The sequence below is a fragment of the Lactuca saligna genome, chromosome 5, assembly GCF_052625555.1.
Source record: "Lactuca saligna cultivar CGN05327 chromosome 5, ASM5262555v1, whole genome shotgun sequence".
NCBI lineage: Eukaryota > Viridiplantae > Streptophyta > Magnoliopsida > Asterales > Asteraceae > Lactuca > Lactuca saligna.
In genome coordinates this window covers 301,762,670-301,781,957 of record NC_136421.1, presented here as the reverse complement: position 1 = coordinate 301,781,957, position 19,288 = coordinate 301,762,670, and the positions used below count along the sequence as shown (strand labels likewise).

Genomic DNA, 19,288 nt, shown 5'->3' with positions numbered 1-19,288 from the left:
AACTCGGGAGCGGGGTGTTAGTTGTTCATGACTCTCCTAATTTATATGTAAGCTTGGAAGAAACTATAGTTGTATTTATTTTCTAAAAAAAAATTGATTCTAACCCTCCCTTTGCCTGATTTGTTTTGTATATCGACCTACATCTGATTTCCCTTCTTGAAAAATTGAATTTTGTCTCAATAAATATCCATATATTTAATAAAATGTAAGCAACATCAGATTTTTGGCCGGTTATTTCTTCTATAAACATGTAATTTGGATTTATTTACAAGGTAGAAAATTGATGTGTCATTTCTGTGCAAAAGTATATATACAGGTGGTTTTCTAAATATAATATAAATGTATAATATGTTACGTTTTTCTGTTTTTTTTTCTTTAAAAAATTTTAGAGTTTAAAGTCAAGAGTTGAATTAGTTAAAGAGCTTGTTAATTTAGTTAAGAAATAAAGACATGATGTCATATATTTCTATATTAAAATTGACAAAACATAATATACAACGTTATAAAAACAATAAATAAATTAGAACATTTCATATTTTTATGATAAATATTCCTCACCATTCCCCCATTCCCCATCATGTTTCTTGTAACTTGTTGGTTCTACAATGATCCCTCCCGGGCCCAGACCACAATAGGCCCACATCACCAAAACTCATTATTCTTACGTTTATCATTTATAACATGAATCACCATAAACACTTGTGCTATTTGCATATCTCCCTTTAGTTTCTTAATTAAACAGTTATTAGAATCTTCATAATATAGAACGGGGATTTTGGTTTACATATATAAATCATTAATTTGTGGAGATCTTCTGACTGTATGACTATTATATAACAAATCCCATCAGTTACTATCGTGACGCGTTCCTGGAATTGCTCGGATTTTGTATTGGGATTTTTATAATTTCGTTTATGGTTCTGCTGCCATTTTTGAATGTTGAAAATCAAAAAGCCATGGAAGGAAGAACTCCTGCTTCTGGTTTTAGCACAATTGTTGATCAAACAAGTTCAAGTAACCAAATCATGTGGTTGTTTTCAGTTTTTGGAGGCATTATCATGTGTAAAGTTGTACGTATTTTTACTCCTAATTTTGTATATTTGATTTTTTTTTTTGTTAGTGATGATAAGTTGTTTTAAGGGTTAAATGGTTATCAAAATTTAATATGAAACTTCATATGATAAAATTCAATAACGGACATCTTTCTCAAGAGAAAGATATCAAATAAAAGTCACAAAAAAGAACATCTTTCTAAAAACAACGAAAACAAATAAAAGCCACAAATTACGTTAAAGGAAACGGTAAACATTAATCGATTATCCTTTTTAATTTTATTTATTTATTTTTGCAGTAAAAGTGATTATTTAACATCTAAATAATCATATAAACAGAAGCACACTATCTTTATATATTCAGACATTAATATCTGATTATTGTGATTTTAAATAGTCTTTATCAAAATAATTAAGAGGTTCTTCTTTTGACATGGTATGTTGATGTGCTTTGTTTTTACTTGAATTCTAAAAAGGTTATATTAATTTTTGTGTTGAAGGCTTATGATTTGACGGGTGTAATAAGCCCCTTGGTCTTCAAAGGTTTTAACAAACTCGAAAGTGTGCAGAAATTCGAATGGAAAAACCGGTTATGTTCTTTTACTTGATTTAATTAGTACATGCATTAGCTTTTTGTTGGATTAAACTTACATGTATATCATCTCATTAGCTCACTTTATGTTAGTTTATATATATGTTTTAGGGGCATCTCGACCTTCCATGCACTTTTTGTGGCCGTTGCTTCGTATTACTTTTTGGTCGTTTCAAATCTTTTTGATGAGTCTGCCCAACAAAAGTTCATCATCTATCGATCATCTGCATCATCCAACACTATACTTGCGGTATGTGATTTTGTAATCCTCATTTTTTTTATTTTTATTTATTTATTTATTATTTTTTTTTGTATGTGTGTGTGGCGTCATAAGGATTAAAATTATTAAGAGGATGTTTGAGATTACTTTTTGATGTTAAAAATCCTTTTTGTAAAATAACTTTTTAGTTAGTGATTTTTTCTAAAAGATAATCTTTAAAATGTATTTGTATTTGCTTTTAGAGTAAAATCATTTTTTCATGTTAAAAAATCTCAAAAATCAGAAAAAGATAGGATTTTAGAAATTTTAAAATACTAACTTTTTCTCATATACAAAAAATTATTTTAAAAGATTTTTTGCATTACCCAAACATTTTTTATCCATTTTTTTTAATTTTTTAGAAAATTTAAAAGACAAAAGTTGTTTTAAAAGCAATCTCAAAATACCCCCTAAGTATAGAACATGTTATAACATCAAAAAAGTATCTTCTCACGTATCACCACGCATAATATTATAACACTATTGTGGATAATGGTCATCATTTTATAACATCAAATAATTTCCATATCAAATAATTTCCATGTCATTATTTTTTTTTTAATTTTATAAATAATTATAAAAACAAATATAATTTTATTAAGCATAACATTTAAATAAATCATCATTTTAAATTAAACATAACATTCAAATTAAAAAAAAACATCACAAAGACGAAAAAACAATTTTTTTCCTAGATACACTATTCTTTATCGTTATTATCATCGTAGATATAATCTGCTAACTCTTCTCGAAGTTGTATGTATTTTTGTGCGTCTTATATGTCAACGACTCTGTGTAAATGTTTCGTTGTACCTTGTTGAAATTGCACTTGTCTGGTCTCCGAAGATATATACTCTATAATATTTTGTCATTTATCTTCAGTCATCATGTTATGTATTATGATATACGCATACATAATATATCGTAGAATTTATATATCATATGGTCGTGCCACATGTTTAAGTAAACTATGTGCCGCATCTACTTCAGAACTCCAAAAACACGTTCCACATCTTTATGTTCTCATTTTTGTCTTCTTTTGGAGCACGTTCCACATTGTTACGTGCTTATTCTTGTCTTTTCTTGAATAATTTTTCTCTTAGTTCCACTAGGTGTCAGAATGCCTTCATGAATGTGGAATACACACGTCTTCTTAGTAAATGAGCTACATCAGGTTGTAGTGGTTCGTTAGTGTAATACTCGTACATCATATTTATGAACATATCATCATTTTCATCGTTGGATGAGTCGAACGAATCCATAATTTTTTCGAGGAAGTATTGAAATTGTATAAAACATAGTTACCTAATTCGCTCAGATGGCCACGAACCCCGTACCAAATCGTTTCGTACCCAATCGTGGTACGAAAGCGATCCAAACGATTCCCGAATCGTAAATCGGTACAGAGTCGAGATGGTTCCAAATCGGTACCTCGAACGAGTTTGATTCAATAATCTAGTAGTTTTAAAACGCGATTCTAGGTTCAATTTATGAAATCAGTATGTCGATTTCTGATTTTTGTTCACCGATTTTGGAACGGCCGGAAATTGCCGACTCTTCCACAACGACTCTTAGAGACTCTTAATTCTTTTGATTCATTGAACCATCTTACACACTAATGTTCAGTTTCTTATTCCGACTACTATTAATTTGTATATAATACTCAATTTGTTAAATCATCTTCTACAATGATTGTTTCAGTAGTCAATACTACTGTTCTAACTTCCGATTTCTATAGAGTCTAGTAAACACCACAACACCACTAACATGTATATATACCTACAAATGCATACCAAATTCCATCATCCAAATCTGTTCTACACTTCTAATGTTCTTTTTTAATTCATGTTATATTTTTATTTCCCAAATTAACTCAAAATTCATGTTATGGTTTTGGAATTTGGTACACTGTACCAAACTAAATGGTACACTGTACCAGATCGTTCCAAAATGAACTTACCCCCCTCCGTACCGGATACGGTAAATATGGCGAACCTCGTTCCCGGTCCTCGTTCCCGTACCGGAGCGAATGGGTTTTTATTGGTTGATATTCGACGTTACACTTCGTCCTCGTTACCACGCAACTTACCATAATGGCTAGCCAGGCAGTGTTCCAAGCGTTATGGTGCCGCTTCGGAGTTGCCACATCATCAACCACAACGTTAATAAGCCCATACCTGATAGTCTAACAGACAACCGGGAAAAATGGTGTGTGCCTATTTGGTAATGCCATGAGACAAATTTTCATATGTAGTTACGTTTCATTTTTTAGGTTCTATTTATATGGTATGAGAAGATAGAGATATAAGATTGAGGATCCCAAAAATTATGGTGGGTACCACATAACGAGGAGACGAGAAAATTTGTATATCTGATGAGATTAGAAGAGTTTTCATATGTAAAGACCAAAGTTTTATTTTCTATGTTATAATAAGATTTGATTGTGGGTCCTATTTAAGAGAAATGATAGACTTATAATATGACCTTCATAATGGAAAACTTATAAATATCGAATGCATGCACTTAATGTACGTATATATACTTGTATCATTCCAGATGTCCCTTGGTTACTTTTTGTTAGATTTGGCGATGATTATATGGATGTATCCGGCTTTAGGTGGTCCAGAATACGTAAGTATACAGATGATTATATGAACATATCATGTTTTATTTAGTTTTGATCTCTCTATCTCTTCCTCTCTTGCCTATTTATAGGTATTTCACCATGGGATCTCTATGCTCGGTATCATTCAATCCCTTATATGCGGCCAAGCTCAGTTTTACAACTTTATTGTTCTATTCTCGGAGATCACAACACCATTTGTGAACCTAAGATGGTATTCATGATGAAAAACACTAAACAAATTCAATTTTTTCTTGGGATTAATCGATCATTAGATACACATATGTAGGTATCTTGATGTTGTCGGGAAGAAGAACTCCATGTTTTACTTGTTGAACGGCGTTGCACTGTTTGTAGGGTGGTTGGTAATGTCTATTTATCCTAAGGACATGCTTTCTTTTTCTCCAATGAAGTTATATATGGTTAAAATAATGTCTAGATAAATGATATGATGTCTAAACAATTTCCAAAAATACGACATAATTAGGGAAATGCAAAAAAATTATTAAGAGAGATATCGTAATAAGTTGGAACTTAATGGGAAAACTAACTTTATCTATCAAATCGTTTTTTACAACTTGTGGTCACGTAGGCTGCGAGGGTCATCTTGTTCATCTTCTTTTTCCACCACATGTTTACACATCTTGATCAGGTGAATTGATGCAACTTTGGTTGATTTGGAAGTTGGATCAACCTTAGTGTACTAAGGTTACACCTAACACCTAACACCTAACTGTGTGATCATTCTTTTTGTGTGTTGTTTTAGGTGAAGCAAACTTATTGGACAATATTTTGTAGCATGCTAACGATCCCGCTGGTATTGGCAATAATGAACTTGTTTTGGTTTTGGAAGATTGCCAAAGGGTTGATCAAAACCCTCATCAAGTTCACACGACATAGTCATGGGAGTTGATTGTTGTTCTTGTATTTATTTATTCTTTTTTGACCTTTTGACATGGAAAAATTATAATGCAAAATTAAAACATTAAAGTGTGAGAGTAACGATTGGGTAAATTATCGAGAAAAACATCATTTACTTTTGCTATTGATATATACAATGTACTTTATTTATTTTGTTTACTCGCACTTATATTTTTTAACCATATATCAACTTAATTTAAATCTATTTGTCAATAATAACATTTTTATTTTTTATTTATACTATCTACTTAATACTTTTAATAGCATGAATATATTTATTACCGATGTGAGTAATGTACTTTATGGTATATATCACTATAATTGATGTAAAACTGTAGACGTTTTATTATGGAAAGAAATTATAACTATATATGTTGTTTTTATGTAAGTATGTTGTTATTATGGTTTTCATATCTATATTATAGATGCAAATATTGAAATCACGTATCATTCTCGTTACCCAAAACAATGCAAATATTGAAATCACGTATCATTCTCGTTACCCAAAACAAATGTACAATGGAGCATATATATACTACAAACATACAAAGCAAATAAGGTCGAATATACAAGGTCTAGGCCAATACAAACAAATATCGGCTATATACAAAATATTGGCAATTTGAGCGGTAGGTTGATGAACATTCAAACTTTTACGAAAATCGTAAAAAAAGAGTGGAAGTGAGTCCTTTTGTGAAGATGTCTGCATACTGAGAGGTGGAAGGGTTGAATCGTGTCGGTGGCCACTTGAGCACAAATAAAATGTATGTTACTATATATATATGTTTGATGAGTTGTGTTGCTAATGGGTTAAAAAACATGTAATATGCCTAATAAACCACTAAGCTAAAGGGTTATTTTGTTTGTATAACCCTAAAACTCATTTATATTATGTTCGTTAAAATATAAATAATAATAAAAACGTATTTTTATATAAACCTATATTTTAATAAAACAAAATATATTTTAATGTATTTAGAAAAAAATAAGTTTTTATAAAGAATTTATATGTTTTTTTACGTATTTATTTTATATAAATTGTGTTTTTTTAATGTATTTAAAACATACTTTTGCATTTTATAAAAAATATTATACCAAAAACGTCATCTTTAGATAAACAATGGTTTTGTAAAAGTTGATTTGTATGATTTTGGTTTTGTAAGACGAGCCATGAACGCAGAAAACAAACAAAATTTATGGGTTGCAATACCCCTCGGTATTGGCAGCAAAGTAATCAATAAAAAAAAGGATTTTCTCTTGGTATCCATGCTCGGCTAGCATGGATTCAAAGGCAAATGTTCCAAAAAAAAAAATTATTTGGCAGCATGCTCTTGGTTTTGTTATTGGCTGTAACATTTTATTTTATTTTATTTTTATATTTTTTTTTTTTATTTTTATTTTTTTTGTTGTTGTTGTTGTTGGTAGTACAATCAGTTTTGGCATAAACTAATTTAGGGCTGCAAGCCTGCAAATAGTTGAAGGTTTTGAGGCTCAATTGAAACTCTCGTTTTATTGTATTAATAATTCAAGCCACTTAAAAAGAGTAATATTGTCACACCCCTGAACCGTCAGAAAACAACGGCGGAAACGTCTGGGGGCGGTTGACGTCATCGTAGTATCACAACAATCGTATCATAGCAATCAAAGTAAACACAACTATTACATTACAATATGAATATTTACAACTGTTTGAAAACATAATTTGTATACATCAGTACTGTAACAAAAGAAAAAGATGTGACTCCAAAAATGTTCCGTCTTCTCCAAAAGCTGGCAAGGTACCTGTTTATCGTTGCCCTGATAATACAAGCGGTTTTGAAAACGTATCAGCATAACGCTGGTGAGTTCGTAATCATATTTTTGTATTGAAAACTAATCACTGAATTTGTACAAATGTTTCTTTTCATTATAAGTAAATGTCGTTTGTATCGAAAACCATTGTTATCAAGTACTGAAATATGTATGCATGCTTTCCAAGAAAATCCAATATTTTCTAACATGTTTGTTGATTACTGTATGAAAAGTATGCTCCGTTTGAAAACCCTGGCTACCACCAGTATATAGTGTATGTCTGTTCGAAAACCCTGGCTACCACCAAGAAAATCAAATATTTTCTAACATGTTTGTGACTTGTATAACCATACTAATATGACCGGTGACCTCCTTGACGGTTCTTCAGGCGTCGTACGATTACAAAATTTGTCACCCTAGGCGTGGCCACCTGACTGTAGCTAACAGTTCAGGTGTGAGATTTTCGGTCCCGAATAGATCTATTCACAAATTTCACGCTCTCCCTGCAGGAGACTCTGGTTATACTAAAGGTGAGGATTTACTGGTACCCCGAGGGGCATAACGAAGATAGGTCTCACAATCCTGTACTAACTAGTTTACGTGTTGTTCTGTGATACTCGTGTTCGAAATCGTTTGTATACGACGTAGAGTATAAATAATTATACACAAAATAATTATTTAGTAAGATACTCTTGTTACCTTTAGATAATCATGGATAAACTAAATCTGTCATATTTTATGTGTTTGAATCTGTAAAATCGGAAATGAATTTCCTAAACTATACCTATTATAGTTTAACTAATAAGTTGTGTTCGTATACTGTTCTAAAAACTATGCAATTATAATTAGAAAACGTCCCTTATGCTCCGTATATTACAAAAGGGATAAGGTATCTAAATGTTTGATGTAAAATCGTTGTAATTGCATCATTTTTTAATTTGTGAAAACCTTTATGTGTGGCTTGTATTCCCCCCATGAAAACATGAAAAACTAATAAAAAGCGTAGGGGTATGAACTCACTGTTTAACGTAGGATTCGAGTGTACGATCGGTATGAGTGCTGAGTGTCAACTGATGTTTCGTACGCAGATAGATCCTATTAACATATAGTAACACATATATGTATTAGATTAGGGTATTCAATAACTAGACATGATAGGAAACCACTCTCAGGACTCGGGAACATTTGAACTAAGTGTTAAAACCTCATGTGATTGAGTGAAGGAGGTATATGGCCACCTTAAGGGTGTGTACGGCCATGGGTGTACGGTCCATGAGTGTACGACCGTACACTCATGATGAGGAGTGTTTTTGAGGTGTTTCAAAGGTTCTTCAAGCATCCAAGGAGTGTTCTAGGTCCCATTCTTAGTGGTTTTTGCAAGTTTAAGGCCAAATATGAGCATAAAAGTGGGTGTAAGGCCATAAAAGTGGGTGTAAGGATATACACAGGAGTGTGCAGCCGTACAGAGTGTGTGTGCGGCCGTACACTCTTCATTTATGCTCAAAACGTCTATTTTCAGGTGATTCAAGGGTTAATACCAAGTTCAAGCTACTAGATGGGGGCCAAACTCTCACTTTGGAGAGTCTTTAAGGTGTGTACGACCACCTTATGAAGGTGTGCGGTCGTACACCTTCAAGTGATGAAGAACATGAAGAGTTTAGGCTTAGATCAAGATATCTTACCAGTATAACTAGTTAAATGATGGAGTACTTCACGCTTTTGAGGCATTTGGAGTGTTCTTGGATGAAGATTCTAGAGAGAGAAAGTAGAGTGCAGCCAAAGAGGGAAAGGAATGAATGAAGGGGTCACCCTCTATATATATAGGGGTGAGTATGCGGCTGGGGGGGGGGGGTGTGGGTGTGCGGCTGCACACCCGTGTGTGCGGCCGTACACACCTCCCAAGAGGGTGTATGGCCTGGTTTTGTCCATATACGACTTGTTGACTCATTCCTAATCTCATTCCCAGCTGTACTCGGGCTTAGAACACTTAAACGAACCCTTAAACGACGTTAAAAGATAACGGAATTGAGTTTAATATTGATAAAATTGACCAATCATACAGAATAAAAGTTTTGGGTTGTCACATCATCCCCCCGTTAGAGGGAATTTCATCCCGAAATTCAAGAATAAAGATATAAATCATGGACTTGGAAATAGATGGGGGTACTTTTGTTTCATTGAATCTAGGGATGTCAAAAACCCCCGTGGAACCCCGCTCCCGTGGGATCCCGATCCCGTATGGGACTAAATTTTTTAAAAAACCGGGAGCGGGAGCGGGGACAAAATTAAACCCCGCTTATTTTCGGGACCGGGGACAAAATTAAACCCCGCTTATTTTCGGGACCGGGAGCGGGAGTTGGTATTCCCGTCGCGTACTCCCGCGGGGCCCCGGTTGTACATTTATGTAAAAAAATATTTATTTAATATAAAATACATATACAAAATAGATTTTCTAATTTTAAGTGTAGGTTAGGTTTCACTTTCCCGTTTTCAATTAATAGATATTGAAGAGGTAGTGAATTAATCATATATTTTTGGATATGTAAGTATTTTATATTTGTAATATTGGATTTGTCATATTTTATATTTTTAAGATTGATGGAATTGTCGTTTTGTAATATTGAATTCGTAATGTTGAATTTTTAATTGTTTAGTTTCTAAAAGATTATGTTTTAAACTTTTAAAGTAATTAAAAACAAGCTTTTTAGCCTAACACAAAGTAGTCGTTTAGCAAAAAAAAACGAATTTTAAGCGGGGGAACCGGGGGAACGGGGGCGGGACCGGGGGTGATGGAGGTAACCGGGAGCGGGACCGGGAGCTATGTAAACGGGGGTGCCGGGGGCGGGACCGGGAGCGGGGGCAGCAATTGATTTCGGGGGCGGGAGCGGGGGCAGCTATTCCCGCTCCCGTTTGGTCCCGTTGACATCCCTAATTGAATCCTCATGCTCCCAAGTGAATTCAGGTCCCCGCTTGGCATTCCAGCGAACCTTCACTATCAAGATGCGACTTTGCTTTGTTCGCTTGACCTCTCGATCCATGATTTCGACTGGCTCTTCCACGAAGTTCAGGTATTTGTTTATTTCAATCTCGTCGAGAGGGATCGTAAGAGTTTCATCGGATAAGCACTTTTTATGATTTGAGATGTGGAAGACAAGATGAATGTTACTAAGCTCTTGAGGTAAACGGAGTTTGTATGCTATGGGACCGATCCTAGCAAGTATTTTGAATGGTCCTATGTATCTTAGATTTAGCTTTCCACGCTTTCCAAAGCATATTATGCCTTTCCAGGGTGAGACCTTCAGCAAGACACGGTCACCAACCTGGAACTCCAATGTTTTTCGTTGTTTATCGGCGTAGCTCTTTTTTCTGTCTCGTGAGGCTTTCAATCATTCCTGGATTTGTACGATATTTTATGTGGTTTCACGAATGATATATGGGCCTGTGAGAGTGTTGTCGGGGACTTGTCCCTTGGCTAGCTGCGTGTTGCCCACCTCAGCTCAGCGCAGAGGGGATCTGTACTTACGACCATAGAGATCTTCGAAAGGCGCATCCTTGATACTGGTATGATAACTGTTGTTGTAGGAGAATTTAGCCAAGGGAAAATGGATGTACCACGACTTACCGAAGTCGATAAAACATGCTCTCAACATGTCTTCCAATGTCTGAATGATTCTCTCACTCTGCCCATCTGTCTGAGGATGGTAAGCTATACTCATATCCAGCTTAGTTCCAAGAGCTTTCTGTAGTGACTGCCAAAATCTTGAGGTAAACCTGTTATCTCGATCGGAGATAATGGACATAGGTACACCGTGCAATCAAACTATCTCTTGAATATATATTCGCGTGAGCCTCTCCATTTTGAATGTTTCTTTGATGGGCAGGAAGTGGGTGGATTTAGTCAATCGATCGACTATTACCCAGATGGTGTCGTACCCACTCGGAGATTTGGGTAATTTAGTAATGAAATCCATGGTAATCCTCTCCCACTTCCACTCAGGGATCTCCGGTTGTTGAAGCAAACCTGAGGGCTTATGATATTCAACCTTCACCTTTGCGCAAGTCAGACACTTGCTCACGAAGGTAGTGATCTCTGATTTCATGTTGGGCCACCAATATAGTTTCTTGAGATCAAGGTATATCTTGTCCGAACCTGGGTGAACGGAGTATCTAGTCTTGTGAGCTTCGTTCATGACACTCTCTCTGTATCCATTGAGCTTTGGAGTCCAGATCCGGTTCATGAAATAGTAGACTCCATCTCCCTTGACCTCTAAGTTTTTCTCCATTCCTCTCAAGGCTTCACCGGGCATGTTCTCTGGTTTTAAGGCTTCCTACTGAGCCTCCTTGATTTTTGCGGATAAGTGGGAATGAATGATCATTGTTAGTGCCTTCACGCTACGACATGAGTACTCTTTTCGCCTGAGGGAATCTGCTACCACATTGGTCTTGCCGGGATGGTAGTGTGTTTCACACTCATAATCACAGAGTAGTTCTACCCATCGTCATTGTCTTATGTTCAACTCTTTCTGATCAAAGATATGTTGTAAACTCTTGTGATCGGTAAGGACGGTGCACCTGGTTCCGTAGAGGTAATGTCTCCATATTTTAAATGCGACCACTGCTCCCAACTCCAGGTCGTGGGTTTTATAATTGACTTTGTGTGCCTTCAGCTGTCTTGAGGCATAAGCAATAGCTTTTCCTTGCTACATAAGCACACAGCCTAATCCCTGATTGGATGCATCACAGTAGACAACGAAGTCCTCCGTCCCTTTGGGCAGAGATAGGATAGGTGCGCTGTATAGGGTCTGCTTCAATGTCTGGAATGCAGTGTCTTGTTTTTCACTCCAACAAAAGGGTACACCTTTCTGTTTTAGAGTGGTTAAGGGTTTGGCAATTCTAGAGAAATTTTGGATGAACCTGCGATAATAGCCAACAAGATCCAAGAATTGACGGATTTCTGTGGGCATTTTCGGTGCTGGCCAGTTCTCTATTGCTTTGATTTTGGAGGGGCCCACATATATGCCTTCCTTGCTTACCACGTGGCCTAGGAATGTCACTTTTCGAATCCAGAATTCGCACTTGGAGAATTTCGCGTATAGCTTCTCCGTTCTTAGAGTTTCCAGCACTAATATCAAGTATTGTTTGTGATCTTCCTCGCTCCTGGAATAGACAAGTATATCGTCGATGAACATGATTACGAACTTGTCTAGAAAAGGACGGCACACCCGATTCATCAGGTCCATGAATACTGTCGGCACGTTGGTTAGATCGAAGGGCATTAATACGAACTCGTAGTAACCATATCGAGTTCGGAATGCTGTTTTAGAAACATCACCCTCGTGGACTCGCAGTTGATGGTACCCTAATCTGAGGTCTATTTTGGAGAAATAGCTGGCTTCTTGAAACTGATCGAAAAGGTCATCGATCTGAGGAAGAGGATAACGGGTTTTGATGGTGAGTTTGTTCAGTTTGCGGTAGTCAATGCACATTCGAAAGGATCCATCCTTCTTTTTCACAAATAAAATCGGGGCTCCCCAGGGTAAGGAACCTGGTCTGGTGAATCCTTTGCTGAGCAGCTCATTGTCCTGGCTGGATAACTCTTGTATCTGCTGGCGCTAGGTGATAAGGGGATTTAGCTACGGGGGTTAGCTCCGGGATTAAGTCGATGCGAAACTCGACTTGGCGCTCAGGAGGAATTCCCGGAAGTTCATCAGGAAAGTTGCAAACTTCGGGGATGCTTTTGAGGTCCCTTACTTCCTATTTCTCATTAACAACATGGGCTAGGAATGGATGACACTCCTTTCACATAAGTTTTTGGGCTTTGATGCATGAAATGATGCGAAAGTTGGAGCTGAGTTTATCGCCATAGATCATAAGGGTACAACCAATCTATGTCAATGATAACATTGAAGCTTTTTATGGAAACTAGCATAAGGTCGATGGGAAAGGAATGATCGTTTAGGGTAAGGGTACAACCTACGAATTTGTTGTTAGTGCTCTCTTTTTCACCGTTATCCATCTCTACGGTAAATGTTTCAGTTAGGGGTTGAGGTGTACGTTTGAGGAGATGTTTGAATCCATGACTAATAAAACTTATCTCCGCACCAGAATAAAAAAGAATGCATGCATAAGAGTTTTCGAGGAGGAATGTACCCGTAACAACTGTGGGATCTGCAACTGCCTCTTCTTGTCCCATAGTCAGTACTCTCCCTGTGTTTCCAGTTGTTGTTGCCTTGGGGCAGTTTCTCTTGTAGTGCCTGATATGAGCATATTTAGTTATGAAATTCATGCATTATCTTAATACTTTATGTTGATTTTGTCTCATTTAATGAACAAAAGATGCTTAATTAGTTTAGAATATCATTTTTTAGCAACAACGGCATGCTCGGATGGAAAAGGAAGCAAAACTAGCGATTGGAGGCTTGGATCTTGGATTTTGAAGAAAGAATGATGATGTTGGACAGCTTGACCCCTCGTCAGTGTTTTGGCCATATTTCATGAATCGTAACTCTGATTGATTAGGTTCAAAATGTTATGAAAACTTGACACAATTTCGAACGATTTTCGTGTTTTGAGAAAATGTTGATTCCAAACGGACTCGACGAGTCACGTCGAACTTTCGCGATTCTGGAGTCGCTGACTTGCCGCACACGAGTTTTAAGTGACAGACTCGCTGAGTAGGTCACTGGATTCGACGAGTCACCTCTGTTTTGTGAAAATCTATATAAAGGGCATTCCTGCTCGATACCCTAGCATATAGATGAATCCTTGGAGGCCAGTTGTCGACTAAAGGTGTTGCGGGAGCGTGCGAAGAGAAGGAATCAACCCTACATACAGTTTTAAGGAGAATCAAGGCAAAATCAAGTTTACTCTTTACCTAATCTCTTGTTTGAACTATGTTTTTACCAATTGATTTCGTTTTTGAGCTTGTTTCTATTGTAATCATGAGCTAAAACTCATAAATTATGTTTAGGATATATGATTTTGTGATTATGGTTTGATTTTATGGTTAGGATTAATTTTAATTGGTGATATTGTTTTGTTAAGCTTGTTAAAGAACCTCATATGTTAATGACAACTATTCTCTATTAATAAATCAATAATTAAGTTGTATGAACATCTCTTAATTATGAATTTCATATGATTTATGTGACCACATAGTTATATGTCTAGGAATAATGATTGTGAAACTAGAATTAACTAGAAGATACATAAGTTAATATGTGAGCTTGTGTGATACACCATCAACAAGAGGTTAATTTAATCACCAATTTGATTAACTAATTACAAGTCTTACTTAACCCGAGTCAATAAACTAGGAAACTCATTGGTTTGATCAACTAATCACTGCTTGAATTAATTTGTTTTCTAAGGATTAGTAATAGCGAACGTGAACCTAATCACACTAATCGGTAGCCATTGCCAATTAATCCATTGCACTTGTCATAAAATCAACCATAGGAATAAATGATTCGAACCTAAACAGAAGTCTCCTTAATAATTGAATTTAGTTGATTTTTATTTGCTTAGCTCTTAGTTTCTTAGTTTAAGTTTTAGTTAACTGTTTAAGTTTCTAGTCTTGCAAAACTAAAGAAAACACTCTTTTTATTACTTGTTTTATTTAGATAATATTAGCATTTATTTTAATTGTTTACCGTTCCCTGTGTTCGATACCCTACTTACCTGAACTAAACTGCTAATCGATAGGTACACTGCCTTTCGTGTGTTTGTATTTGTGTTTAAGTTAGCAGGATTAAAACTAGTTGGTTTTACACACATCAGTGCCTGACCTCGCCACAACCATAACAGGATTGACCGACAGCTGCTCCAGATGCCTGATTGGTTGATTGGGCTGGTGTTCTGCAGCTTCTAGCCATGTGAACCTTCTTGCCAAAATTGTTGCAGATCATTTCACCACATGGGTCGGGAATACGATGATGGTAAATGCACTTGCTGCACCAGGGAAGAGTTCCAGTATATCCACTGGTAGGTGCTTGAGTTGTAGGAGTAGCGGCAGGAGTAGTGGCAGCGTTGACTGTCACCGTATGTTGATTCTTGGAAGGCTCCTACGAAGACTGGCCCTTTCGCTGCTTCCAAAACTTTCTTTTTTCACCACTCCCTTTTGCTGGTTCGGGAGCGACTGTTACTTTATCCAGATCAACCCCGTGATCTATGAGAGTCTGCGCCAGACACTTGGCGCTGTCAAAAGTGATTGGCCTGGCAACCAAGACATTCCCTTGAGTTGGGGGCATCAATCCCCAAATGTATCTCTCTATCTTCTTGCTTTCTGGGGTGACCATTCCCGGGCAAAGAAGTGTTAGGTCTTCAAACCTAGAAGTGTAGGCAACAATGTCGGAACCCTTCATTTTTAGGTTCCAGAGTTCGAGCTCCAGCTTCTGCATTTCGCCCCTTGCGCAATACTCAGAAAGCATTAGCTCCTTTAAGCTCTCCTAACCCATACCATTTGCTACCGACAAGGTTATGGATTTGACCCGACTATTCCATCAGGTTAGTGCTCTGTTGGTGAAAGTGCAAACGGCGAATTTCACATTGTTGGCTTCAGAACACGAGCAAATTTTGAAGATAGACTTAATCTTCTCGAACCATCGAGTCAGGGCAATAACACCTCCATTGCCATCAAAAGATGTGGGTTTTGGATTCATGAAATCCTTGTAGTAGCACTCCTTCTGGTGTCCTTGACTACCTTCATGATTTTGGGAATGAATACCTCTCCCGGCACCACTAGAACCATCAGGATTAATCTGTGACAAAGAAGAAGTCACAGTGGCAGTAACGGCTGCCTGGAACATAGCGGGATCGAACTGAGGAGGTGGTGGTGGCGTTGGATCCGTCGAGGAATTGTTGTTCTTTTTGTTGTGTCTTTTCTTTGGAGCCATCTTGTTCTATATCAGGAAGAAGAAGATTATAATTCCCTTTGACTTTAGAATGAAGAAATATGAAACAAGGTATATCTCTATCTGATAGATAAAGTATTCTACTAAGCGATAAACAAGGAAGAATTACAAATGCAAGCAAACTATCACTAAGAAAGAATGAGTAGCAACACTTGGAATGAATCTCTACAATGTATTTGGTTATGGCTAAAATACTCTTATAGCATTTTATGTTGAATGCTTTCTTCTATCGATATCTGGTGGTAGGAATACTTGGTAAGTTTTAGGATTGTTGCAACACCACAATCACTCCCAAGCACATGTTGGTCATGTCTCGAATGAATGTAGTTGATCAGACTATATTGACCCTAGACATGATTACATAACTGCCCAGGTTTAACCGCAATGTCCATCATCCAAATACTTTTGTTTGGTTCTACTTATGACAGTGCTTCTAGTATGTAGGTATACTTGTATACTTTTTTTTTTTTTTTTTTTTTTTGTTTTGTAAAAATACTTATATTTTAGAAGTATACTTTAAGTTCAGATCACTTCATCCCCTTAGTGTTTATAGTTGTATACCATGTAATGTTCGGTATACTTAGTTCACTATAAACAATAGCTATGATACCAATCTGTTACACCCCCGAACCATCAAAAAACAACGACGGAAACGTCTGGGGGTGGTTGACGTCATGTGTAGTATCACAACAATTGTATCATACCAATCAATGTATACACAAACATTACATTGCAATATGAATATTTACATCTGTTTGAAAACATAATTTGTATACATCAGTACTATAACTAAAGAAAAAGACGTGACTCCAAAAATGTTCCGTCTTCTCCAAAAACTGGCAAGGCACTTGTCTATCGTTGCCCTGAGAATACAAGCGGTTTTGAAAACGTATCAGCATAAAGCTGGTGAGTTCATTAGCATGTTTTTGTATTGAAAACTAATCACTGAATTTGTACAAATGGTTTCTTTTCATTATAAGTAAATGTCGTTTGTATCGAAAACCATTGTTATCAAGTTCTGAAATCTGTATGCATGTTTTCCAAGAAAATTCAATATTTTCTAACATGTTTGTTGATTACTGTATGAAAAGTATGCTCCGTTTGAAAACCTTGGCTACCACCAATATGTAGTGTATGTCTGTTCGAAAACCCTGGCTACCACCGGTATGTAGTTTATGATCTTTTTGAAAACCCTGGCTATCACCAATATGTATAGTAGTTTTATTACTTGAAATAAAACTAAAGGTTGTGTCCCTGGAATACCCCCAATAAGTAGATAGGTCGTTTATAATTAAAATAAAACTACTGAAGAAAGAATTCCTGTAAACAAAGATTAGTTTATACTTATTGTGAGTCGTATAACCATACTAATATGACCTGTGACCTCCTTGATGGTTCTTCAGGCGTCGTACGATTACAAAATTTGTCACCCTAGGCGTGACCGCCTAACTGTAGCTTACAGTTCAGGTGTGGGATTGTCGGTCCCGAATAGATCTATTCACAAATTTCACGCTCTCCCTCCAGGAGACTCTGGTTATACTAAAGGTGAGGATTTACTGGTACCCCGAGGGGCATAACGAAGATAGGTCTCACAATCCTGTTTTAACTAGTTTACGTGTTGTTCTGTGATACTTGTGTTCGAAATCGTTTGTATACGGCGCAGAGTATAAATAATTATCCACAAAATAATTATTTAGTAAGATACTCTTGTTACCTTTAGATAATCATGGATAAACTAAATCTATCATAGTTTATGTGTTTGAATCAATAAACCGGAAATGAATTTCCCAAACTATACCTATTATAGTTTAACAGATAAGTTGTGTTCGTATACTGTTATGAAAACTATGCAATTATGATTAGAAAAAGTCCTTTATGCCCCGCATATTACAAAAGGGATAAGGTATCTAGATGTTTGATGTAAAACCGTTGTAATTGCATCATTTTTTAATTTGTGAAAACCTTTATGTGTGGCTTGTATTCCCCCCATGAAAACATGAAAAACTAATAAAAAGCGTAGGGGTATGAACTCACTGTTTAATGTAGGATTCGAGTGTACGATTGGTATGAGTGCAGAGTGTCAACTGATGTTTCGTATGCAGGTGGATCCTATTAACATATAGTAACACATATATGTATTAGATTAGGGTATTCCATAACTATACATGATAGGAAACCACTCTAAGGACTCGGGAACATTTGAACTAAGTGTTAAAACCTTATGTGATTGAGTGAAGGAGGTATATGGCCACCCTAAGGGTGTGTACGGTCCATGAGTGTACGACTGTACACTCATGATAGGGAGTGTTTTTGAGGTGTTTTAAAGGTTCTTCAAGCATCCAAGGAGTGTTCTAGGTCCCATTCTTAGTGGTTTTTGCAAGTTTAAGGCCAAATATGAGCATAAAAGTGGGTGTAAGGCCATAAAAGTGGGTGTGCGGCTATACACAAGAGTGTGCGGCCGTATAGAGTGTGTGTGCAGCCGTACACTCTTCATTTATTCTTAAAACGTCGATTTTCAGGTGATTCAAGGTTAATACCAAAGTTTGCTGAGCTTTGGCTCTTTAAAAAAAAAGTTTAATACCAAGTTCAAGCTACTAGATGGGGGCCAAACTCTCACTTTGGAGAGTCTTTAAGGTGTGTACGGCCACCTTATGAAGGTGTGCGGCCGTACACCTTCAAGTGATGAAGAACATGAAGAGTTTAGGCTTAGATCAAGATATCTTACCAGTATAACAAGTTAAATGATGGAGTACTTCATGTTTTTTAGGCCTTTGGAGTGTTCTTGGATGAGGATTCTAGAGAGAGAAACTAGAGTGAGAAAGTAGAGTGTAGTCAAAGAGGGAAATGAATGAATGAAGGGTTCACCATCTATATATAGGGGTGAGTGTGCGGTTGGGGGGTGGGTGTGCGGTCGCACACCCGTATGTGCCGCCGTATACACCTCCCAAGAGGGTGTATGGCCCGGTTTTGTCCCTATATGACTTGTTGAGTCATTCCTAATCTCATTCCCAGTTGTACTCGGGCTTAGAACACTTAAATGAACCCTTAAATAGTGTTAAAAGATAACGGAATCGAGTTTAATATTGATAAAGTTGATCAATCATATAGAATAAAAGTTTATGGTTGTCACAAATATAT

The 19,288-nt window shown here is 36.5% G+C and overlaps 1 protein-coding gene across 2 annotated transcripts; it reads left to right on the top strand.

Moving 5' to 3' along the window:
* The first annotated feature begins 765 nt into the window (after positions 1–765).
* Positions 766–5,596, top strand: LOC145048393 (uncharacterized). Of its 2 annotated transcripts, XM_078996862.1 has the most exons (8): positions 767–1,070; positions 1,553–1,641; positions 1,756–1,894; positions 4,460–4,534; positions 4,619–4,740; positions 4,816–4,891; positions 5,119–5,178; positions 5,293–5,595. In XM_078996862.1, the coding sequence occupies exons 1-8, from the start codon at positions 915–917 to the stop codon at positions 5,437–5,439; spliced, it is 864 nt and encodes a 287-aa protein (XP_078852988.1). In that variant the 5' UTR covers positions 767–914; the 3' UTR covers positions 5,440–5,595. The 2 variants fall into 2 exon arrangements, with proteins under 2 accessions (XP_078852989.1, XP_078852988.1); XM_078996863.1 differs by lacking the exon at positions 4,460–4,534 and having other exon boundaries at positions 766–1,070; positions 5,293–5,596.
* The last annotated feature ends 13,692 nt before the right edge of the window (positions 5,597–19,288 follow it).

What these genes read in the sequence shown, in the direction of transcription:
- LOC145048393 (XM_078996862.1), top strand. Translation starts at nt 915, where the DNA reads ATGGTTCTGCTGCCATTTTTGAATGTTGAAAATCAAAAAGCCATGGAA. An exon ending in GCATTATCATGTGTAAAGTT is followed by an intron (nt 1,071 to 1,552) that starts GTACGTATTTTT and finishes TTTGTGTTGAAG; the next exon opens with GCTTATGATTTGACGGGTGT. An exon ending in AAATTCGAATGGAAAAACCG is followed by an intron (nt 1,642 to 1,755) that starts GTTATGTTCTTT and finishes TATATGTTTTAG; the next exon opens with GGGCATCTCGACCTTCCATG.